Source organism: Microtus pennsylvanicus, chromosome 3 (genome assembly GCF_037038515.1).
Source record: "Microtus pennsylvanicus isolate mMicPen1 chromosome 3, mMicPen1.hap1, whole genome shotgun sequence".
NCBI classification, from domain to species: Eukaryota; Metazoa; Chordata; class Mammalia; order Rodentia; family Cricetidae; genus Microtus; species Microtus pennsylvanicus.
In genome coordinates, this window is record NC_134581.1 from 117623479 (window position 1) to 117649338 (window position 25860).

Here is a 25860-nt window from a genome sequence, read left to right on the forward strand (position 1 = left end):
AGTCAATTTACTTTATCTGTTGACATTTGTAAAGTATACTAATCTGTACTAAGTCAATATGAAGTGACTGTAAACAGAAATCTGTGGCTTATGCCAAGAATATTCCATAATTTATGGAAGCATTGTTCTTATTAATAAAATATAATTTAAAGAAAGAAATTTATATTTCATCCTAGATCAGAAAAATCCAAGTGATTATGATGAAATACACATAATTAGATGAGTGAAGAAATTTCTATTTTCTTCTCCAACCATCACTCTGTAACAGTATGTGAAATTTACAGATGTAAGATACATGGGGCTGGAGAGCAGTCTCTCTCTCAACGCTTAAGAGCATTGGCTGCTCTCCTACAGGACCTGGGTTCAATTCCCAGCACCCACATGTCAGTTCACAACTGTCTGTAACTCCAGTTCCAGGGGATCTGAAGCCCTCACACCAATGTACATAAAATAAAATTAGTATTAAAAAATGCAAGACACTGTAAAGGAAAATAACAACAACAAAAGCAGAAGGAAAATGGCTTCCAATGTGTGTACAGTAGAAACCAAAGTCTTAGCAAGTGACTTGGTGAACCAGATGCTGAAAGAGGGAATTGCCAGAGAAAGCAGGCGGGGTCCCACTGAAGAATCTTTTCTCAGCTCAGGTACTTGAACTACTTTCGAAGTCAGATGTTAGAGGGTGTGGTAAAAGCAAGGAGCATCACTTTCATGCTCGCTGAAGTCACCGTAGCCAAAATGCAGAAGCCACTCGTCAACTCACTGACAGACCAAGAAAAGGTGGTACACACATGAAATGGAATAATTCAGACTTAAGAAGGAAGGCAACTGCGGCACATTATAACAACGTAAGTGAACGTGTAGGATGTTAAACACGAGCCAGACGCAGAGAGAGTAACACTGCATGGTATCTGTCCAGAACCAAAAACAGCGAAACTTGTGGAGGTAGAGAAGACAAGCCTTGTTCCAGTGGCTCAAGAGGGACAAGCAAGAATTGGGAACAGTCTGCTAAGGAACTACAGCTAATGGTACTTTCCTGTCTTCTTGAAATTATGAAGAAAGCAGATATGAAGTGCTGAAGTGTTGTTTTTAAGATACTTATACTAATCAGGGGGATATATACCAAGTTCACTTGTTTGAATGTGATGATTTTAGTGTACACATGTGTGTAATTGTGTACACTAAATATATGCTTTCTTGTCACTTATACCACAGGCTGAAAACCAAATACCCAAGTGTTTCTGGTAAGCTCTCTCTCCATGCCACAAAGCCAGAAGCACTCCTCCCTCACCACAGGCAAGAGCTGAGTGAATTCTTTTGAAAAGGCATTGAGCTGTCAATCCTAGGAAAGCCATGAAGCTCTAAAAAGAAAGGAGTTACAGTCTAAAGCCCGAACAGGAGGTGAACACCTTACTATCAGTGCCTAGACTGGTGGAGCCCAGATCCAGCTTCCGCAGGAGATCAGAGAGTCTTCCTCCAGAGAAACTGGCCCCTCAGAAGATTTACAAGTATTAATGAAGGACAAGTTTTCAGAGAAAATGGAAAAGAAATCACCTAGCCTCTATCTATATGTAGAGTCTAATGGGGGGAGGAGAAGACTTAAATAAACACTTGAGTAAAATTTCTGTGATGAAAGAAACGCGAAGAAAAGTGAAGAAGAAGCAGAAAGAAGTCATTGAGAAAATAACACCTCATAGAAACCGTGATTAGCATTCTCTGGACAAAGTCATGGGGGAGAGATTACAATCAAAAGGAAACAGGATTTGAAAAGCTCTGAAGTTAGAGAATCCTAGATCATCTGAAATAACTCCAAAGGCCCATTAAATACCCTGGGACATGTCCTCATGAAATTTCAGATCAATGAAGAAAATGAAAGAAAAGGAGGGAAAACACTAATCTACAGGGGAAGTAGAAAAAGACAAGATCTCCTGAGTAAATTGGGAGCATGGGGATCATGGGAGAGGGCAGAAGGAGAGGGGGGAGGAAGAGGAGTGGAGAGAAATATATAGCTCAATAAAGTCAATAAAAAAAACGAAGGAAAAACAAGGAGAAATAGAAAAGAATAGGTCAAATACGAAGGACCTGGAATTAAAGCAGTAAACATCTCATCATCAATGGGAAAACTCTGCAATTTTCTGAAAGAACAATTGGAAACTTCAAATTCAATATCTAAGAAATCATTATGCAAATTTAATGTTAGATTAAAAAGCACCTAAGAAATAAATGCTATTCCTTGTCTCTTCTCAGGACAAAGTCCACAGTCTCAAAGGCAGCCTGAAATGCAAATCTGAAGTCTAAAAACCACCTTTCGGATGGTGGTAAAGGAGGTCCCAAGGTGACAGCTACAGAGCAGAGAGCTCAAATAGGAGAAATTAGCCACAACTGACTAGATATAGAAATCATATAGATTCAAAACACCCTGTAAAGAAGTGAGAATGTATACATAGAAAACTAAAGAAACCAAAGCAGAGGGGCAAATATTTACACATTAAACAAAATGCTGAGAGTCGTGTAAGGAAAATGTACTGCATCACGTAGTTCAGCCATGAACACCACTGCTCTAATCCTATAAAGTATCAAACACTAAGTTATACAATAAGTCCGCTAGGAAGAGGGAAAGGAATTGAGGGCGGAAATACTAAGAAGGTGTGAGTGTAGATGTTCAAGTTGTGTCTTACATCTACTACAGAATAATGTAACAATGAAACAATTTGAACACAGAAATCCATAGTCAGTCAAGTAGTTGGCTGAGTTTAAAGCATTTGAGGGACACTAGCTGGTAATCAGGTAGATGAGGAGGTTCCAAGCCTGATTTGATATTTAGAACATATGCATAAAATTGCTTTACTTCAATAAACCAAAGGCAAAGAGCCAATTACACTTCTAAAGCTTGTTCCTGCCATGGCGGCATTCATAAACGTCCTTGACTCTGCTAAGACTCTGAAAGTATCTAATACTAAGGACATAAAATAACTGTATTCTCCTAGGTGTTGAATAACAATAGAAATCCTCTCTTACTTTTCTAGATGGAGTGGGTCTTTATGAAATTAATTTTTTAAAAATCAACTGTGAGGTGAAGTCAGAAGTATTAAAACTACTTCTATAGATTTGTTCATGTCGAATCCTTCTATTTTAGATTTTGTCCAATGGTTTGTTGCTATGGAATAATTTTTTCTGTATACTGTGCAAATACATGTTGCTATGATTGGTTTAACAAACCAGTTGACAGGCCAATAGCTGATTGAGATGAGGTTAGGCAGGAAAGCCAAACTGAGGATGATGGGATGAGGAAGGGAAGACTTAGAGAGGTAGAATGGGGATGAAGGGAGAAGCAAGATGGACAGACTATACTGAGAAAAGGTACCAAGCCATGTGGCAGAGAATAGACAAGAAATATGGGCTTATTGAAATGTAAGAGTTAGCTAGTAATAAGTCTGAGCTATTGGCCAAGTATTCATAATTTATATTAAGTCTCTGAGTTGGTTATTTGCAAAAAGGTTGCTGGATGGGAAAACTTTCACTATCAGTTTGCCTAATCATGGGTATCAGAATTAATTTCCTTAACTCCAAATATACTTTTTATTGTTATTATATTGTTTTGTTTTATTTTCCAAGATAGAGTTTCTCTGTGTGTAGCTGTGGCTGTCACTCTGTAGACCAGGCTCGTCTCAAACCCACAGAGATCTGCCTGCCTCTGCCTCCCAATTGCTGGGATTAAAGGTGTACACCATCACTGCATGGCATCAAGTATACTTTTTAAGGTCAGAAAATTTTTTATAAATCATAATATGAATTGTTCTTAAATATAGAAGCCATAAACTGGGTTTGAACATGTGCACTTTGCCACTAAGTAAGGTGAGAGAGCTAAGATTTATTTGCTCACCGATACCCACAGAGCTAAAAGTGGGTGCATCTTTTGTCTAATGTACAAAGGATGTTATATATCCCTGCTATACACTGAACTCATAAGCTTCACAAATAAGACTCTATTTTAACCAATGTACACTTGGATTAAAACTATACAATTACAAACAGTTCTCAAATCCATGAGATCATGACCTAGACTTACAGATTAGTGTCCAAAGACCACAGCAGAGCTACTTACCAGGAATGTGTTTCCGCAGTGCCCACACACCACCCTTGTGCCTTCTGGCTGGACTGGCAATGCAGGCTGAGTCGGCTGTTCCTCACAAATGAGCATTACTGGGCCAAGGTTAATAATGCGTCGACTGTGGAAAGAGAAGGCAAGCAAACCCATGAACCCACAGGCAGACTGAGAGCCAACTGGAACACGTGGTCAGAAACAGACTACAGTAAGGTCAACGAACTGAATCAAGCATCAAACCCTGGACCCCAAATCACGGAAAGTATCAGTAATCATTCAAAGGTAAAGCCAAAAGTATGTTTTTCAGATATAATTCATATTATGGCATCAGTTCTGATCAGTGACCTTGGGAACCACTGAACTGCCATTTCCAAATTTTTATAATTTCAAATCACAAAGGTCATTTCTTTTCTTAATCTATACAGGCAACTTGAATTTGGTAGGAGTTGGAATGCACAAAATATTTTCCACACTAATAAATATGTCTGTCGTGAAAGTACCAAGTGCTGAGGTGAAACTGAATTTCTCTAAAAGCCTAGTATTCCTTGATAATTGTTCACTCGGAAATGGAACAAAAGTAAAGTGGAGGGTCCATGTTTCCTTTTTGTTCTCCAGCCAATCATCAGATGATGTATTTGATGGTCAAACAGCCGGAGACGTTGCAGGGAAAAGGAAACAGTAAAGGTGTTTATATCTTTGCATGTCAGCACACGCATAATAGCATCTGGTATGGGCAAAGAACCCCAGGCATTATCATAAATACACAGATATTCGTGTAGCACGCAAGGAGATTCACAATAAGCCTCCTGGGTTAAAATTAATTAAGTCAAAGGTAACCTAAGTAATTATTTTTAAGTAAGTTAACCACTGATTTATTACAGTTCATTAAATACCCCCCATAAGAAAAAGAAAATTGCCATTGTCCATTCAAAAACATTATATTCTATAAATCTACCAAAACTCCTGACTGTCAAGTTCTAAGTCTACAAGCTTAATAACAATAACAAGAAAATCTATGCTCTGTAGTGACTGAGGACAAAGACTGTCTGGAGCAAAGCCTAGCACGCAATGATTCTTGATAAACACTTGTTGAATGAACAAATAAATGAAGGAAGGAATCTTCATGTCTTACCAGTTGGGTCTCGGGCATCCTATTCGCCGAGATGTGTCCTTACATATGAGGAGACAATTACAAGGGCATCTAACATATTTCTTCCCTGTCGGGGGGGTTTTGATTGGCTAGATAATAGAAGAAAATGCAAACACAGGAAGTCAACCAAAATACAAATTGTCAAAAATTGTTTATGCTTAAGGAGGAAATGATGAGTTGAAACCGGAAGGCCCCACCGTGCTATCAAGGTTCAGCCCGAGAACGAGTGCACACAAGTGCACACACATGGCTCCAAAGGTTGAAGATGCTGACTGGAGAGCACTCGGAATTTCAGGGACTGTGAGGATTTGATAGTAAAGAACCCATTTCAAAGTGCGTTTGTACTTTCATAGGGTGAGAATAGTTATTGCATGCCCGTTGTTTTCTCCTTAAAGTTCACAAAATAAGGTCATATACCTGACCACTTATGTAGAAGCATACACAGGACTCTCAGACCTGGCCCAAGCTCAACAGAAGCAACATTAGAGAAGAGTGAGCTCCTTTTACCTTCAACTACTCAATAACATAGAAGTGATTCATTTTAATGGTATATCTAACTTAAACATTTGCAATCGTACAATAATAGTATATATTTCTTAATTTACAGTAAATTTAAAATGAGAATAAATAACACTCCTTGCAATATGAGAATGTAAGCCTGCCAAACTAGATAGTCACACTGAAAAGAACAGAGCTCGTCTGTGGCACTCCTTCTAAAACACGTGACTTGAGACCAAGCATGGGGAAACAGGAGACAGCTTGACCTGGGAGACAGTCTTCAAAATATCTTGTATATACTGACCAGAACATAAAAGCAACAGAAAGACAAAAAGGAGCAAATCACAGATAAAAGAATGTTAAAACAGTCTGGCAACCTTAGGCAACATGTGATTCCGGCTTTACTTCTGCAGTTGAAGTTTTTCTTTTCTACAGACAATAATGAGACAGTTGGGAAACATGAATTTGGACATAAGATTAGACGCAGGGGTGAGGGAGATGCTCAGTACTTAGGAGCAATAGCTACTCTTCAAAAAAACTGTGAGTGTGTGTGTGTGTGTGTGTGCCAGAGAGAGAGAGAGAGAGAGAGAGAGAGAGAGAGAGAACTCTAGTTCTCAGAGGAGGGAGGGGAAGAGAGAGAACTCCAGTTCTAGAGAATCAAAGAGAGAGAGACAGACAGACAGACAGACAGGGGGTGGGAGAGAGAGAGAGAGAGAAGAGAAATAGAGAAGGAGAGAACTCCAGTTCTAGAGGATCTGACTCCCGCTTTTAGCCTGTACAGGCACTATACATATGATCCAAGAAGGCAAAACTCTCACACGCATTTTAAAAAAAATAAGGAAGAAAGAAAAAGAAAAGTAAATAAATAAAATTCAAAAAAATAAAAAGATTAGACATCAGTAGGATGTCGATATTAACTTTCTGCACTTGATAAATTTATACTAGCAAAATTTATTTATAAAAGAAAGCATCTATATTAACATTTGTAGAGGAAGCCTGACAGGCATTTGGGAATGCTTCATATTTATCTGCAGGGAGTCTTTAAATTACAATAGCCCCACTTCCAGTTTTTCAGTTACTGGGTGATGAGAAGAAAGACATCTGTGTTCAACAGAAAGCATACTTAGAATGTTGGGGTTTTTTTCTTCTTCTTCAGGGCTAGCAATATGAAGTATGCAAGTCTCTGAAGGAGTTCTGGGGCATCAGCAGCAAGCCACAGCTCTCAGCCCCTTGATCAGCAGGGGAAATGCGCTACACTGCACAGTGAGCCTACTGTGCTGGCTGCCTGGGATGCTCAGTACGCTAGGTGCGCTAAATGTTTCTTAAGAGCATTTCGTTACATAACCCATGGAAATCGAGAAGCATCCATGCGTAATTTTTTAACACATTCTTTAAAAGACAAAAAAGAATTCCAAATATATTAAGTAAATATCTTAAATATTTATAGATATTGATAGAAATACATAAATGTTAGTAAAAAATCTATAATTTATCAAATTATATTGGAGGTAACTAAATCTGAATGTTCAAATTCACAAGCGTCAAGGGTATATAGCTATAGTATAAAAAGCACCCAGGAAAACAGAACTGGGCCTTATTTATATTTGTTACTGATTTATGTTATTCAAAGTTTACCATGAAATAAATGTCTGTTTGACAATGGCTAAGATCTTCCACACACATTTATTCCTTTCTCACTTCTAAATGTCAGTCCCTTCACTCAGAACACCAGGCAACTAAGCCAGATTCTGAGCACCGCCCCTCGGTGCTACCCTCTTCAAGTCCTGCTTGGTCTGCAAGGGAAAAGGGGAAGAGACGATCCCGGGAGCCTATTTTTTATGTGTTGTTTTAAGACCTATTCATTTTTATTTTATGTATATGGCTCATTTGCCTGCGGGTCTGTCTGTGCACCACACGTCGGCAGTGCCTGCGGCCAGAAGACAGCAATTGGTCCCGTGGACCTGCAGTTACAATAGAGCGGTAGTAGCTGCCAAACGGGTGCTGGGAACTGAGCCCAGGTCCTCTGCTAAAGCAACAAGTGCTCTTAACCTTTGAGCCATTTCTCCAGCCCAAGCACATGTTTTAAAATCAGTATTTGGCAAAACAAAGTTGCCTAGCTGGGTGATGCATGCCTCTAATCCTAGCACTCAGAAGCCAGAAGCAGGTGAATCTCTATGGTCATCCTGGTCAACACAATGAGTTCCAGGACAGCCAGAGCTACACAGTGAGATTCTATCTCAAATAACAACAATAATATTAGTAAAAGCTGCTTTGCCAATAACTACACTGGGTATTTTATTTCTGTCTCCCATAACAATTATATAAATTGGTATTATTTTATCACGAAGAAATCGCAGTTTAAGATATGAAGTCCCCCAAGATACAGTTACTGAAGAGAAAAGAAGGACTCACAGCCCTGTCTGTCAACCTCTGAATCTCAGGCCCACAATCAGCTCTGGGCCATTTAATTGACAGACAGACCAGGTTCCTACCGGAGCAGCTACCCTGGAGAACAGACACTGAGCCTCCATGTCAGGATCACCATAGGGGACAGAGACAGTGGGTGCAGGGAATCACCCTGTTGGACTGAGTCCATTCCATTCATTATCTCCAACATTTTCAACCTAGAATTCTCTGCTGTGTCACCCAGGTGCCTTAAAACAATTCACTTAAGTTTGTGATCAATTTACAGCTGAGATATTATCAAGTCACATGTCACAACACTCCTCAAAATTTCCTTTTCACGGCTTTCCTCCTTTGTAAAGTTAGAGTTAGGATACAAGGCAATCTGAGTAAATGCTATCAGCTAGTCTAATGTCTCCATAATTATTTACATTTCTTTACTCTATGGGGAAAAGAACCATGAAAAGAATAGCTATCGTTTCCTTTAGGCCCCAAAGTTGTTTTCTTACAGCAAACTGCACTGGTCCTTCCTGTACAGATGAACTACTGACTGACTGACCCTGTTTGCTGGAACTTCAGAAGCTTCGTTTCAGCATAAATGACCTACTTTGTTCTGTATACTTCCAAAGAGTAAACACAAAGCCTAAAAATGTGTGTGTGTGTGTGTTCCTATTCATTAACAAAAGCCAGGCTTGGTGATACATCTTGCAATCCCAGCATTCCCAGGAGCTGAGGCAGAAGAATCATGACCTTGAGGGAAGCCTAGAGTATGCAATAAGATGATGTGCCTAAAGGGACAGGGGAGATGGCTCATGGGAAGTACTTGTAGTGCAAGAATCCAAACCTGAGTTCAAATTCCCAACATCTACATCAAAAGATAGGTATGACTGCATACACCTGTAACCCCAGCATTGCGGGGTGTAGGGACAGATAGCAGCGGTAAAGGGTTCTCTAGACTGTCAGCCTAGCTGAAAGGCTGAGCTTCTGCTTCAGTGAGAGATACTGTCTTAAAGAAATAAGACCAAGAGAAATAGAGGAAGACACCTTAAATCCCCCTCTGGCTTCCACATGTACATGTGCCCCCTCCCCACTACACACCCACAAAGACACTGGTGGTTTGAAAGAAAACAGCTCCCAAATGGAGTGGCACTATTAGGAGGTGTGGCCCGGTTGGAGGAAGTGCGTCACTGTGGGGGCAGGCTCTGGGGTCTCTTTTGCTCAAGCTTCCCTCAGTATGATGACCAATTAACTTCCTGTTGCCGGCAAAGTGTAGGACACTCTATTTCTCCAATACCACGTCTGCCTGAACGACTGCTTGCTCCATATCATGATGATAATGGACTGAATCTCCAAAACAGTAAGTGAGTCACCCCAATTAAATAATTGAAGAGTTGCTGTGGTCATGGTGTCTCTTCCCAACAATAAAAACCCAAACTAAGGCAGACACCATCTCAAATATACATGAATAGATACAGCAGAATGGGAGAAGATATTATTAAATCCAAGGAAAGCTTCAAAGCTCTGCCTCTTACAATCAGAACTTATGCCTTACTGTCTACAAAGAGCCCAATAGAAGACGATCCTAATTAAATCATGAGTCATTGATCAACTTACATGGTAGCCAGATCCATAGTTATGGCTGTGCATCATGACAGACTTATCTAAATGATGGGCTATCCCTTGTGGGGGAAAAAATTGCTTTATGAATTAGAGTTTTATTTTACAACTCTCCCTCAGACATAGGAAGCCCAGTATCTATGACTTGTGGTTCTTATAGGCAATGATCACTATCAGATTTCTTTACCATTTTCCAAAACAAGAGAAAATAGAAACACCAATATTGGATTCATGTTTAACTGTAGATTTCAAAAGGGACTGAAAAAATTTAAAGTCTAACTATACAAGTAGGAACAGATATCAACTAAGCAGTACATTTCTTAACAGCTATTATTTGAAACTGTGAAAATCTTGCTTAGATTTAGTTATTCTTCCCAAAGATCAGTTTATTAAAAGTGCCCTTCAACTATCTAAAATTTCCATTGCATAATATCTAACAAGCATATTAAATGCTAAGCCATTTGAGAATAAGCAGCTTGAAACTTTATGATATTTATCCTGGTTATAATTTTTTTCTCTTCATTTTAAAAGTTGCATTCTAAACAACAGTTGCAAGTTCATATATATGGGGCTAAGCATTATTGTTATTATTATTGTGTGTGTGTGTGTTTGTGTGTGTGTGTATATAGATTCCAGAGATCAGAGGACAACTGGGTCATTGGTGGGAATTCAGGGATTGGACTCAGGTCTTCAGTTTTGTACAGCAAGTGCTTTATCTACACTTTTCTGGCCTGTGTCTAATCATTCTTAAAATAAAAGGAAAGAACATGATCACAATATATGGCATGAAATAATTGAAATAAAAATAAGTATAAAATAAAATAAAATTTTCATTGTATAATATCTAACAAGCACATTAAATGCTAAGCTATTTGAAAGCAATAATAAATTTATAATCAAAGAAAAGGAATGCTGACATTATATGGATATTAAATAGTTTTCTACATAATAAAGACCACATTTGCAGTAAAGTCCAGCAAAATAATAATGGACAGATACTAAAGAGAAATATAAATACCTACCATATGTAAAGAACAAAAGGACATTATAGTTAAGCTAACCAAGAAAAATTTGTATTGGGGTTATTCTAGACATGTAGAGGTATCCTTATATAATAAAAGAAAGATAGGCAGAAGAAAAATTGAAAAGAATCATCATATTCATACACAGTCTACATTGGCACTTAATAACACCATTAAAGAACTTCCTTTAGAAACAAGACCCCCATTAGTGAGCTCTGCTTTTTTTTTAAATATTTATTTATTTATTTATTTATTTATTATGTATACATTATTCTGTGTGTATGCCTGCAGGCCAGAAGAGGGCACCAGACCTCATTACAGATGGTTGTGAGCCACCATGTGGTTGCTGGGAATTGAACTCAGGACCTTTGGAAGAGCAGGCAGTGCTCTTAACCTCTGAGCCATCTCTCCAGCCCTGAGCTCTGCTTTTTAATGGGAAACTTACCGTAGCTTCATTGCAAACCGTGCACTTAACCACGTGCTGGTGAAGTTTACCGTCCAAGTTGATTAGCGATTGGCACACGCGACAGTTGATCACAGGAACACCACTGGCTCCTGGACTGGCGATGGCGGTGTACGGAGGCGGGAGTTCAGCTGAAAAGATTTTACACTGAATCAGTCTTCAGAATCACTGTGCTTTGTCTGGGCACAGAAGCATTAGACATGGAGGAGAAACTTTGAAAACATTTGCTCCATATTTCAGATTTAACACTAGCTGGCTTGTCCTAGTTGCAGAGAGTAAATGTTGGGAAATGTTGGGAAATGGGTGGGTGACAAATGGCAGCTGATGGACAGAATGACACAGAGGAGCACATGACATGTGTCATGCATACTTTTTGAAGCTTGATCTTACATGAAAGTCTTGGCAGGGAAGAAGACACTCTAAAGACAGACCTGTGCCCCTCCCTTCTGCTATCAAAAGTCATCGCCTGTCTTTGTTTCTTTGTTTTTCTCCATGTGAATGGAGGCATGGGGAATGAAGGGACAAGACAAAGAACTCTGCCAAGCTGAAAAACATGGGTGCTCTGGGAATAGACAGGGATCTTATGAACGCCAAAGGCCCTAGATTCTTTACTTCCTCAAAATGTAGCATCTTTAGGATCCTATTTTCTTTGACCCTGGATTAAATTAAAAGCTGATCTCATAATAGAAAACTGAGAGAGTCTTGGGTCTGGGTCCCATCCTCCAGGAACTGATGAGCCCATCTCATGGATAAATCTGCCATTTTCTCAAGGCTTCTTATAAATGGCAAGATGCTCAAGGTGAGATAAGGAAGCAATTAGCCATCCCTACCTACCGATGGACAAACTGTAAACACATCCCTTCCCCTTTACCAAATTTTGTTGTCCAATTTCTTTCCAAACACAGAGGAAAGAAGGCAGCAGGTTTAAAAACCTAAGTACCCACCAAAGTAAAAGCTTTGAAGATCCACATACCTCAAAGACACACACAAGCAGACACATAGCTTATTCTTGCTGTTTAGTTTGGCTCTGTGAAAAGTCAACTTGATTGAATGGGTAAAGAGTTACGCTTACTTTAGAATTACCTGATATACTAGAAATAAATCTCACGGGACCACACCCCTAGACAAAGAACAACGGCAACTGAGAGCTTCTGAGAACATAAGAAAGAGTCGTCCCTAGGAAAAGGGAGGCCCTGATTGGTCATCCTGTTCCAAGTGGTCAGCCCTGTAATCATACACATACAAGCAACACTAAATGAACTTAGTAGTCCATGTATGTGTGTGTGTGTGTGTGTGTGTGTGTATGAATATATGTAACAAAGAAAAAAGAAAAGAGGTCATGAATTTGAACAGAGGATGGTAGTTAGAGGGTGTATATGGAAGGAGTTGAAGGGAGGAAGGAGAATAATACAATTGTATTTTAATTTAAAGCAATCGAAATATACATCACTTTTAAAAAATCAGGTGCAGAAGGGGTCCTGACACAGCACTCTAAGACAGGGGCTCCATAAGAAGTAACTGGCCCCATTCTGTGTGTTTTCTGTTGCGCCTTAGCCTGTTTGTTAGACCCAAGAGTCAACTCATTATTTAGCCCAAGTTGGCCTTGAACTCAGGACTCTCTTTCCTTAGCCTTTCAAATTCTGGGATTACAATACCATCAAATTGGTTCTAACTACATAATTACGTTTTAACAGTGCTGGAGATCAAAGCCTTGCACAAGGCTTTGCTCTAGGCCAGCACTCTGTCCCTGAGTTACTCTCCTCTAGGATCGAAAGCCCTTGTGATGTCAGGGACTATCTTAGGACTTCTACAAAGATTCACCCAACACATGACCAGAGTGCCAGCAAAGAGAACTGGCATGCACAACGACAGCTGATCATGACATAGTTCTGAAATTCCTATTCAGAATCACGTGACACTCTTCAAAGTCTCAAGAGGACAACACGGTCGGCACATTTAAAATCCACACACGGTCTCTTTATTACACAGCCTTATTACTCTGAATTTTTCAGACATTTAGCAGCAAGTGTCATGCAGTCCAGTGATTCATGAGCTGGATTCCTGAAGCAGCCACGGTTCTATACAAGAGGCCATTTCGAAATGACACTACTGCTTACGTTTCTGGGAAGCTTGTAAGAGAGCATTGCCAACACTAAGCATGAAAGGGAACTGTACATGTCTTAAATCATAAAAATAGCTTGAAATCCTTGGAAGAATGTTAAGGTTGGTCTCGAGTAACCCATCCAGCTTGAAGAAGACAAAGCAGGGTAAAGCGGCAGTAAGTGTAGAAGATACTTAAGGCCTTGTAATTTACAGGTGGTTTTGTGAGATCTGAAGGAAGGAGACATTGGTCTGAGGAAAAGAACACACACTTCCCTACAAATTCAAGATGCACAGCCTGTTTTAATGGGCATTACAGAAGCAATAGTAAAAGCAGATTTCTGCCTTTGCCTTCCCTTGAGTTATAAAGTTACAGAAAGCAATTCTCCCATAAACTCGGGTCTCCTTCTACACAGAAATTTAAGGATGTTGGGAGCAGTGAAACCCCAGATCCTGAATTTCTTGTAAGCAACTTGTTTTTCTCTGATCTGAGTGCCTACAGCTGCTCTGAGCATGAGACCTTCAGGAGTTCCTGATGGCAGGAGAGTGGTTTCTGGTAGGTTTGGCTGGGGAGTGGCTATCCCTAGGTAAGCCGTCCTTGAACACAATAAAGGAGCATTCTTGGGGAATTCAAGAATGACCAGTGTTTCTCTCTCTCTCTGTGTGTTTGTGTATTTTAACCTCCAGGCCCTTTGCCCAAAGCTCACGAACTGGGTAATAGCGCACGGAGCGCAGATACGGGGGCGCGGTACGTGGCTTGAGAAACTTTTAACAATGTCATTAAACACACACGTACTAAGTATGCTTGTTTTGTTGAAAAGTTGAAAAGTCTATGTAAGTTTTCTTGCAAGCATAGAGCTGAGACAAAAATAGCCTGGTTAACTAATTGTTTAAAAGTGTATTTCCTTGTTTAAGGTCTATTCAGGCTTAAAAATGTATGTTTAGCCTCCTTGTCTTTGATAACTTTGTTGGGTTTGAGCTATTTGGATAAACTGAGTCATACTTGTTGTATTGATGCTAAGTTTTGGACCTCCTCCTCTGGGGAAAGAATGTTGTTTCTGTGTCAATTACTCTGGGGTAATTAGAGATTCAGTGGCCTTGCTAAAGATAGAAAACAAAACACTCAAACAAAAGCTGGATAAAAACTTGTTCAACTGGTCTCCTTGGTTAACAACCTTACTTTCAGCTCTAACAGGCCCCTAATGATCTTGCTTTTTTCTTATTGACAGACTGATGGCTTTTGTTTAAAAATGGGTCAATACTGTTCGACTGATGGTGTTGAGGTTCCAGTATCACCCAATTGAGACCCTGGACAGACAGGACCCTTGATTGAGTCCTGTCATTGGTAATTGTGAAGGGGGAAAATGTAGGGCCCAGGGCAGTTTTCCCAGGGCAACTTTGTACACACCTGCCAAGATGGGTTGGTTCTATAGATCAGCAGGAAGGTAGACCTGAGTCTCAGTTTGCCCTAGGGCAATGCTAGCTCTTAGACTCCCTCCTGTTCCCATTTCACCCTGGGATCCATTCCTTGCCTTTGCAGGAGACAGCATTCATAGCTAGATATAAACTTGTTCTATGTTTACCCTCAGAACGACTAATTCAGTTTCTTTATTAGCTTTAATTCAAAATTATTACAGAGTATGAAGTTCTAGTCTTGTGAAAGCTGATAACTTATTATAGACTGTTAGGAAATAGAAGTCAGTCATCCTTAAAGTACTGATATAATTAGTTACAGGAATAAGCCTTACTTAGTTCCCTGTATATGTTTTCAAAGTCAAACTTAACAAGTAATGAGAAACAAAGTTTGTCTAATCAGACATATCTGTACACCCCTCATACTTCAGAGATCTGCAGAATATGGCATTTAAAATAATGATTTAAAAGCTTATTATATTAGACAGAGACTCCAAGATCCTAGCAGTAACCCAAGGTCCCCAAAGAAGATTATGAGACACAATGATGTCTCCACCTGGATTACGAAGGCGCTAACCACTGGGCGAGATGCCCCAGCGCAACACCTGCTGCCAGGACCAGGTCCAGACTGTGGACAAGCAGCAGGACCTTGGAGAATTGACTGTACCACTTTTCTATTTATTTATTTATTTATTTATTTATTTATTTATTTATTTATGTATTTATTTAATTATTACCACTTTTTCCTAGAAAAAATAAGGTCAGTCTTTTCCATGTCCCTCTTCCACAGAAAATGAAAAATTCACCTTATGGGCCTGGCTTAGACAGTAAGACTGCTGTTCTAAATATTTCTGCCTCCAATGCTATGGAGAGCTGGGTATGACTAACTGTATATGGGCTCATTTTTAATAGATTCAGAAACTACTTGGTCTGTACTCAGATACACTTTATCCTTCTAGGATCTGATAGTATTGATGGCTAGGGCAGTTATAATGTCAGTTTAACAATAAAAGGTATCCAGATTCTCCCACAAAGCTATAGCCAACTTGTTAGCTCATTCTACAGCTACCCTACATCCACTTCTCGGCCTTTCATTCCAATTGTCTGCCCATCATTCATGTCCTAAGGCCATTTAGAACACTTCTTGTACTCTTGGAGGCTCTCATTCAGAATTTACCCCCCCACCCCCACCCCGAGCGAGGAAAACTTCGCCCACAGTTCTATCTCCTCTGTAAGAGACCTGCAATTTTGGAAATTTAGTCAGTTACTCCCATAATAATTATGATTTAGATTTCTCACATCATCTATTATCACTGTTTAAACAGCCAAGAAACCACTCGTAGCTCAGGGAAATTTCTAGACAAAAGCTACAGTGATCTCAGAATTGCCGCTTATTATTAAGTAAAAAAAATCTCTTTGTATTTAAGAGTGTTGGTAGACTCTTAAATAATGAGCATTTCCTCTGTGGGGTTCTATTAGATGAAAGATTATTTCTTGCTATGTATGTATCCTTAATTCTAGACAGCCCTGTCAAATCTTGAGGACTACGCCATATCAGAATTGAAATCAATCTATGAAGTCTAAGGTTTCCTCTTAAAAGAAGCCAAAGCCTAGAGATGCTGACCACTGCAGGATCTGGAGATCAGCCACTCCCGGAACACAGTCACGGTTCAATAGGCAAAGACTGTATGTGGGGGAAAAGATGTAAAGACAAGGGGGATGATGGAAGCAGGCAAGAACCTATGAGTGAAGGCTTCTGAAGAATCAGAGCTGAGCTTCACTGGATAAAGAAAAAGATGAAAGAGCTGTTGAAAATCGAACAGTATGGAGCAATCATTTCATGGTAATAAAAACTTCATAGCAAAACCGGGATTCCTGGGATCAAAGGACAGACACGAATCGTGCTGCTCCTGAAACAGGCAGGAGGAAGCGGAACCACCCTGCAGACCCACGGGTGATCAGATTACAGTTTCCCGTCACGGGTGTCAGCGTCGTTCATCGATTCTGTGCCAGCTAATTCATCCCAGTGTATTAATCTGCACTCTCTGTTTAGAGCTTCATCTCTCTGCGTTTTAAAGGTTGGCTTTGTCTTGCGGCTGTCTGACCTGTGGCGTCTCAACCACTCCTCTGTAAGCCTCCTCAATGCCTGTCCATCGAACTCACTGACTTCACTCAGACGCTCGCTGTAACCAGCCCTCCAGGCCCCTGACAAAAATGCAACATTAACAGAAAAATGACATCAGAGTAAAATCTGAGATGGGCTAGGATCCCACTATAGAAGGAGCTGCCGGACCGGAAGGCCTGCACTATTCTCCCCAGCATTCCTCGCGGTCCTTGGGAGAATGTGGGTTAAAGTCAGCTCAGCTGTTGTGGGATATCTGCTTGCGGTGTCAACTCTCTCCAACACGGCTCAGTGCAGAGAAGAGGAACGGCCTTCAAGTGATAGTGGAGTCTTTACTGGACACAGCTCACAGGGGCTCCAATCTTGGGACCCATTCTAAAGGTATTTTACTAATTCTTGAAAACAAAATTTAATCAAACATCTTGACAACCACTTAATTGTCAACGTTATTCTCTGGCTCATGAAGAAGGCTTAATGGAAATTTCTGGAATTTTCACAGAAAGCAATACCACATTTTTGTAAGATAGGCATGAAAGCCATTACAGTAGGCTTGAAAGTTGAAGAGGTGGTGATGAAATAAAAATATGAAAGAAAGGAAAGAAGGAAGGGAGGGAGAGAGGGAGAAAGGGAGGGAGGGAGAAAGGAAAGAAGCAAGCAAGCAAGCAAGCAAACAACAGCATGGCTGGTGAGGATCTGGAGAAAGAGAAACCTCATTCACTGTTGGTGGGAATATCATTAACTGGTGCAGCCACTGTGGAAATCAGTTGGTTCTTAAAAACTAAAACTAAAATGGCCATATGGCCCAGCTATTCAGCTCCTGGGTATGTACCTGAACGATCCTAAGTCAGCTTAGTCCAAAGAGGTACTTGGATATCCATGTTTACGGCTATACTGTTCACAGTATTCTGGATATGATACAGAATCGGCCTAGTTGTCCTTGAATAGAAGAATGAATAAAGAAAATGCACATGTACAAAACAATTTTTTGTAGCCATAAAGCAAATGAAATTCTGGCATTTGCAGAATGATGGGTTGTATTAGAGATCATTATGTTGAGTGACATAAAGCAGATTCAGAAAGACAAATGTCATGTTCTCTCATTTACAGAATTTAGCTTTTAAATATATGTGTATCTATGCACATACATGTACACACACACAGATGAGCTGGGGACAGAAACAGGCCTATGGAAGAGGTAGAGAAGATCTAAATGGAGAAGGTAAGAGATCAAGAGAAGCTAATAGAACATATGTGTCATTAAAGCACTTGGGAAAGGAAGGCTGCCTGAAGGCAGTAAGAGAACAAACAAGAGAAAAGCATGATTATATATGTTTAACAACGCCACAATGGCAACCATTACTTTGTATGATAACAGAAATATAATTATTTTTAACAAAGAAAACTCTGATGAAAACAGAGTGTGTGCCAGGGTTATAATGAAGGGGAAAAGGATGTGGGTCCAATCTTTGAGCAAAACTTATTTCTTTAACTGCTGCAACACTTCCATATAATTTTACCATCAACGTCTTCCTCCAATCAACATCTCTAGAAAAACAGCCACATCTTATGTGCGACTGCAATATCATCTTGAGACCAACATCAGTTTACATCCCAGGGCTTAATCCTCCGTACAGGCGCTCACACGATGCCAGGGTAGACCACGAGGCACCAACAAGCCAGGTATTTCCATCAGTCAACAATGAATATGAAATTTCTCTATCAACCCTCATCATCTGTCTCACATAGAGCCTCAGACCGATATACAGACTATGTCAAAGAACGGCCACATAATTGGAGACCCTGGCAAGAAACATTAATGACCTGCAATGACCAACTCCTAGAGGACAATGGCTTCTGCTCTGACCTCTCCTTCCCTTGTAAGGCCAGCAAGGCCTGCCCTGAGTAAGGCCTTTCACCTGGGCATTGCTACTGCTCCAAGGGCGTAATGGCTTATGGTTTATTTTTATCTTACTTTTCAATAATTTCCTTTGCTGCTATTTCCAGATACAAAATTTTCTGGCATTGATTAATGCGAAATCACACTGATTATTTGTATGGCTCTGTTCTCAGTTTGACATTTGTAATATTGCTTTCAGAATACAGGTCTCAAAAAAAATCCAAAGGTGCTCCTTTATCGTACAGAACAAATAATTGCTTCCGTGACCAAAAAGAAATTTCTCTTACAGCCTAATCAGGTGAAGGGTTCCTCTGCTGTTGTTCTCACCGACTGCATTTCACTGAAGATCACAAACTGCGTTTTCCAAGAGAAACTATGACAGCCCTTTGTATATAACTGGATGAGGTGGTTCTAAAGAGAACAGGTCCCAAAGGGAGTGGCACTCTGAGAAGGTGTGGCCTTGTTGGAGTAGGGAATTTGTCACTGTGTGGGTGGGAGACCTCAAAGGTCTCCTTGGCTCAAACTACACCCAGTGTGGACAGACCACTTCCTGTTGCCTGCAGATCAAGATGTAGAACTCTCGGCTCCTTCTCCAGCACCATGTCTGCCTGCAAGCTATCGTGTCCTGCCATGATGATAATGGACTAAGCCTAAACTATAAGACATCACAATTAAATGTTTTCCTTTATAAGAGCTAACATGGGAATGGTCTCTTCACAGCAGTAGAAACCCTACGACATTAGGTATAAATAAATAAATATATATATACATATATATATATATATTAACTAACCACAGGTGTTCATAAGTCACTACTAGTAAAGTCTACTTATCCTAGGTTTGTTTACAGACGTGTTAGACCAAGAGAGGATATGGGGAAGGGGAGATATAAAGTAAGTATGTAGGAAAAGGAAACAGCCAAACTGGTTTTGTTTGCTTAAAGATGGCATTCTATTAGGATCTCATGGTATTAGAAAGTATGAATATATAAATTAATATATTACTCTGCATTTTTCTAATTACGAATTATTACCTTTCATGAATTTTAAGTGAATCAATGGTTAACCAGTTTTAGATTTAAAAAAAATCAATAATTAGATAACTTTAGAATTTGAGACATTGACTCTGCATCTTAGAAAAATCAGATGGACACATGAGAGCTGATAAGACCCTCAGGATCAATATTTATTGTTTAGGCATACGGTAATTGCCAAAACATATCAGTGAGCAAATCCCATGTTTAGCTAATGGATTAACTAAATTTCATTTCCAAATATAAAAATTGCCAAAGAAATGAAGCAATTAAAGTGGCAATTCTTCACTACTGACGGTAGTAGTGACAGCCTCGGAGTGCCTTCCTCGGCCCTGTGGACGTTTCTGGGGAAGCAACCAATGTGACCACAGGTTCCACTGGGTACACTGTCTTTTGCTCTCACACTCCTCTCACTCCCTGCAGCTTCACTTCCCTAAAGAAGCCAGTGTCAACACAACACCTCAGTCTAGCATCCATTTATTCACACGACGATACACGTTAGGGATGGAGACTGGTGGCTGAGTGTCTCGATGGGAAGATGTAGGTCACATGCAGCAGATGGCAGACACAGGACTCCTACATCCCGCCTTGTCTCTGTAGGATCACACACACACACACACGTGTTATGATACAAACTGGACGCACACTGCTGAGGGGACACGTATCCTCTGAACATGTATTTACAAAACAGAAACCTGGGCAGCTGCAGGTTTAGTTTTAACAGTTCCAAAGTTGCCTTCCCATTTGTCTATCTGCAGGAAGGAAAATGTAAATCTCAACCTGGAGAAGATGAGAAGGGAAAACTTCACGAACTTCTGAACTTGTTATAATTCATAATTATGGGGGGATAGTGCAAATACCTTAAAATTAATGTCTGTTAAGTTGCAGTGATGAAGTATCCCTCTGATGCTGAGAGTCAGTATTATCATGTATTATTATGTGCTTATAAGTAACGGCGGGTTTTCCTTGCCATGAAAATTTTTATATTTTTATGATTTTTATATTGCCATAACTTTTATTTTGAGAAAAAGAAAACTGTACTGTATGAAATCATATCAATGTCATTTATTATACTAATATGAGAAGCTTCTCATGGAGATCACAGGGGCCACACCTCTTAAATCCTTCCCTTGTTTCTCTAGGCTATTGTATATAATATGCACATCTGCATATTCTTATTTGCCCTATATTTTTACACACAAGACATACAGTATATTCTGGCAATCTTTCCCCACTAGTATTCTAATGGTATATACACATGCCTCATTTACACGTCCAGCTGCAAGCCAGGTGTGGTGATCCCAGCACAGAAGGCAGAGGCAGGCAGATCTCCGAGTTTGAGGCCAGCCTGGTCTACAAAACATGGTCCAAGACAGCGAGGGCTGTTAGACAGAGAAATCCTGTCTTGAAAAACAAAACAAAAACTTCTTCATTTTCCAGCTGCATAGCATACCGTTCTGCATGTATGTCATGGGGGTTTGGTAACAAGGCTATGAGTTACCCTTCACTCTTAGCATGAAAAGATGAAGCTCCTCCACTTTGAATCCAGGTGATTTATAATTGCTTCAACAATAAGTTGGCAGATAGGACGATCATTTGACTTTTGGACTCAATCATACAAACTATCTGGCTTCCACTTGGAGCATCCTATATTGAAGCATGTCTTAGAGATTTTATGACATTTGTCCTCATTAGAGATTGGTCGCAAATCCAATTTATGCTGAGCTTAGCAAAGTGTCTATATTATGAAAATACAGTGCAAAAGAGCTGAGCCCAAGTCTTCTCCAGAATTGCATATACCCCCCAGAGTAGGATCACAGTTTTCATTTGGAGAAGTTCCTGATCGTTTCCCAGGACCGACTACCCTGGAAGACAGTTAAGACCTTCTACTGTGCTAGCTCTCTTCCGAACCACCGCTCTCTATCCGCTCCATCCCCCGGCACCATCACCAAGTGCCAGCGCCTGGTGCCCATAGCTCCTGAGACAGGTGTGGAGGCTGAGGCAGGAAAAGCACGAGCTCCAAGATAGCCTGCACTATCTAGTGAGACCCTGTCTCCAACGAAACACGAGTGAATGATGGATACTGAATTCAACCTCATTTCAGTATTTTCAATTTTCCTCACTCCCGCCGCAGTTCAGAACACCACTCCACAAGAAACACATCTTATTAGTTTCTTCTCATCTTCTCTAAGTACTCATTTTTCATATGCAAATCAGGACAGTCTTAAAAAGTGAAAGTTTTAGGTCTCTCCTTTACTCTCATTAGCTTCATTGTGTAATTCTTCTCTGGATGGTAACCCACACAGTTTCCTGCCTCCTGGTCTCTCTCAGCCTATACCTGTAATCTCTTCTACTGTTCTTCCCCAATCTCCACACTCTAACCTATAGGATCCCCAGCTCTGCAAAACTGCAGCTATTACATTTGCTGTCCCACTGGATAGAAAACTCTTCTCGACCCTAAAATTTCAAGGGCTGATTCTGACTCATTTTTCAGGACTCTGATTGTCACCTCTGAAATGTCTTTCCTGATCGCCCATCTGAAATACTTTCCGTCTTTTGTTCCTTCCTTATTATTCTAAAATTACAGGGCTTGCAGTACATAGCTCAAATGAATGGAAGTTCTTCGGCATATGAATAGCAAAATAGGCACTTAAATATTTGAAAGGAAGGCGGAATGGACGGGAGCAGGAGGGGGCCATGATTTAACATTTTAAAGATACTGGAAAGAACCTGAGTGAAATGCGAGAATTATAAAAAACAGAATAAAAGAACCTTGAAGGCCAGTGCTTAGAGAACAAGGGGAAAGGAATCTAACAGGAAGTGGGCTTGGCATTCCACTGGAGTGACAGAAGCAGAGACACTTCATCCTTAAAGAAGATTTGACCTCAGTGAAGCAAAGTATGACTTAAGGGACAATATGGAAGACATTCCTTAAATGGAGTAAGTCGATCATATTAACACTAAAATCAAGTTTTCGTGTTCATCCAGACTCTATCTGTTCAGCACCACAGAAGGTATGTGCCCTGCCGGAACACTGAAGAAGCATCCTGGCAGCTCTCCTGCTCACCATGACAATGTGACTTCCGGTGGGTCTCAGAATCGTTGGCTAATAACATGGACATTTAAATAAACTTTACCAGGGTTGTGTGAAGAAAAGATCCTTGTGTCAAAATCATTTCTTCTTACCAACACATAACCAGTCCCAGCTCTTCAAGTATGTAAGGAGATTCAGAAATCTAAGACTGACAAAAGCATCTAAAGACGATCACTCAGTCTACTGAAATACAGAAAAATGTAGTGCAGAAAGGACCAAGATTACACATCCAGTTTTAACTAAGGCACAATCTCCAAATTCAGATGTCTCTGAGGATAAGCCATAAGAGGGTTACTAAAGACATAGTTCCTAACCAAGCGGTATTTCCAAAAGATCACAGTAATACATAAAAAATGACAACTTGTGAGAGCTAAAGACTCATAAACCAAAAATGTCTCTAACCAGTGAGCTTGCCCAAGGATGGGACTTCCTGAGATGATGGAAGCTGTTTTACACAAGATAACCAATCACATGTTTTCAATCCCCTAAACAAGCCTGTTTGACCCAACTACACCGGGCGTGCTTGATCACATGTGGACAGGAGGTATTCAGCAGGAAGTATAACAGGCATATGCTTGCCGATTGGATCTGGTGGGAGATATATGCCTTACGTGCTTGTCTTTCTGAGCCTCTGAAAAGTGACTTTTTGCCATTTTCTGGGAACCCTGGAGTGGATGTGGCCAGAGTCCACCATCCTGGTCAGTGTTTAATGAAAACTCGCTTCAAACTGGGCTCAAGATGGTGGTCGTGGTCTTACTCTCGCTAGAGAGATTAATAAACTTTCCATTGTATCACTGAAACCGTGGCCTCAACTGTCAGACCTCAGCTCAGGAATGGCGCCTGTGAGGGAACTTCTGAGCGCTTGTGAGGAAGCTCCAAGAGAAAAAAAAAAAGAGTCTTGTGATTTCAGTTTCTTCAGTTCTTGGAATGTGCTTTTGGGCCCCTCCCAGGGTATCAGATAGGAGTGAGCTGACTGCAGCTGTTGTTATTCATATGCCTCTACAGAAAAGCACATTTTGCCATGTGTGGGCTATCCTTGCCATTGAATGCTTTACTTGTGTGATTTTTGTTGTTGTTGTTGTTTTCTGTTTGTTTGTTCTTTGATACAGGGTTTCTCTTTGTAAGAGCCCTGCTGTCCTGGACTCAATCTGGAGACCGTGCTAGCCTCAGGCTCTGAGATCCTCCTGCCTTTGCCTCCCCATTGCAGAGATCAAGGCGAGCATCACCAGTGCCCTTCATCCCAGAGTACTGCTGGATTCTCTGGATAAAGCTGACTATTGCTGGAGACTTCTGTATGCCTCATTTAGGTCCCCACATGCCACCAACTAGAGCTGTAAACACTCAAGCAATGGGAAATTTTTTCACATGGCACATCTTCGTGGATACACACATATGCCCTGGCACACTCATAGAGCCCTGCGGAGCTCCGAATCGAGGTTCAACCATTTAGCTCTGACCGATACACAAATGGCACACTTTGGTTTCCAGATCAGGCCTCTTAGTTCCAGGTTCATAGATCCTATAGATAAAGTCATCTCATCTCTTTTTAGATAATTGGAAGCATCCAAAATACCTCACATCTAAAGCCAAGTTTGGGATCTGTCTTCTCCAAAACATGGTCTCTGGTGTTCTCTGTTTTAGTGCAAGCAATAAACATAGAGTTGTAGAAGCAGAATTCTTAGAAATCTTTGCCATCACCCCACGAGCAATCCATCAACAAGTTCAATTCAATATCGTCTTTGATTTGCTTTGGCCTTTGACAGGGCTGGGAATTAAACCTATGGACTTTTGTCTCCTACTCAAATGCTCTGCCACTGGGCTTGATTTCCATCTCTTTTTTCACTGTTGCTATTTTTTTTAATTATTTTGAGACAATATATTTTTGAGACAACATATTTTGAGACAAATCAGTCTAATTTGATTAAACTGATTTGGGTAGCCCCAATGTTGCAATTCTCCTGAGTGGCTGGGATAACAAGTCTGTGCCCCAATGCTTGGCTCTAGCTTCCCTCCTAAACCTCATCCCCGGGCTTTCTATCTCTATAATAACCTAAATCAAATTTGTCTGAATTACTGCTGCAGTTCAGTAAGACAGTTATCCTTATGTGCTCTGGTCAATCATTTAGTTCATTTCTTCTGTAGAGTGATTTATAATAATGATTGACACAGTAGCTTTTGGTTTAAACAAAATTTCTTTCCCATGACCTGTATTGCCCTAAAATTAACTCATATCCTTTGTAAGGTCCCTTGGTGCAGAAAAACAGATCACTCAAAATTATAGTATCTTAAATAACAACAAAAAAAGATTAGTGCCAGCAATTCTGTGACTTGGTCAGCATCAGCTGGTTTGTTGTTTCTTACTGTCTCTTAGGTAGATATAACAATAGTTTGGCTTGCGTTGGTGTCATTTGAAGACCCATCTCTTTGGCGTATTCAAGATTCTCGCTGGCATGTCTAAGGGCTGGTCAGACATATGTAGCCTTTCTACATGGTTTCGGCTCTCTCTACTCATGACTGTCTCTAGACATCCCATTTCTTACATGACAAGTTACTTTTCCCCATGGTATATTTCTGTAATATCCAAAGCAAAAACTGTATAATCTCTTCTCATTTAACATCTAAACTCATTCAGCAAATCTTCTACCTTATTCTGGAGGTCAAAAACAAGTCAGAGGGTCAGTCCACAGTGAAGCAGAGAGACTCCACAGGGCTTGGATATTTGAAAACAAAGTTAAAGGGAGGAGAGAGAGTCTATGAAAAATGTCAACCACACCTTCCTCTCTAAGCTCATTTTACAGCTTGTACCCTTCATCTATCTCCACTTCCAACACTGAACTTCCTTCCCCACTTGGATTTGCCCTTCCCAGTTCTGCTTTTCATCTAGATTACCTCTGTTCCACCTTTAGATCTTAAGCAAGGTTCAGGAAAGCCTTTCCAAGTCTCCCT

General features: G+C 40.3%; 1 protein-coding gene across 1 annotated transcript in view; it reads right to left on the minus strand.

The window, feature by feature from the left end:
* Pip4p2 (phosphatidylinositol-4,5-bisphosphate 4-phosphatase 2) overlaps positions 1-25860 on the minus strand; it is a 45819-nt gene that overhangs the window by 14497 nt on the left and 5462 nt on the right. Inside the window, exons 2-4 of the mRNA XM_075966931.1 lie at positions 11238-11386; positions 5235-5341; positions 4103-4226 (exon numbers count right to left, since the gene is read on the minus strand). Coding sequence (XP_075823046.1) covers positions 4103-4226; positions 5235-5341; positions 11238-11386 — 380 coding nt within the window. The remainder of the gene's footprint in view (positions 1-4102; positions 4227-5234; positions 5342-11237; positions 11387-25860) is intronic.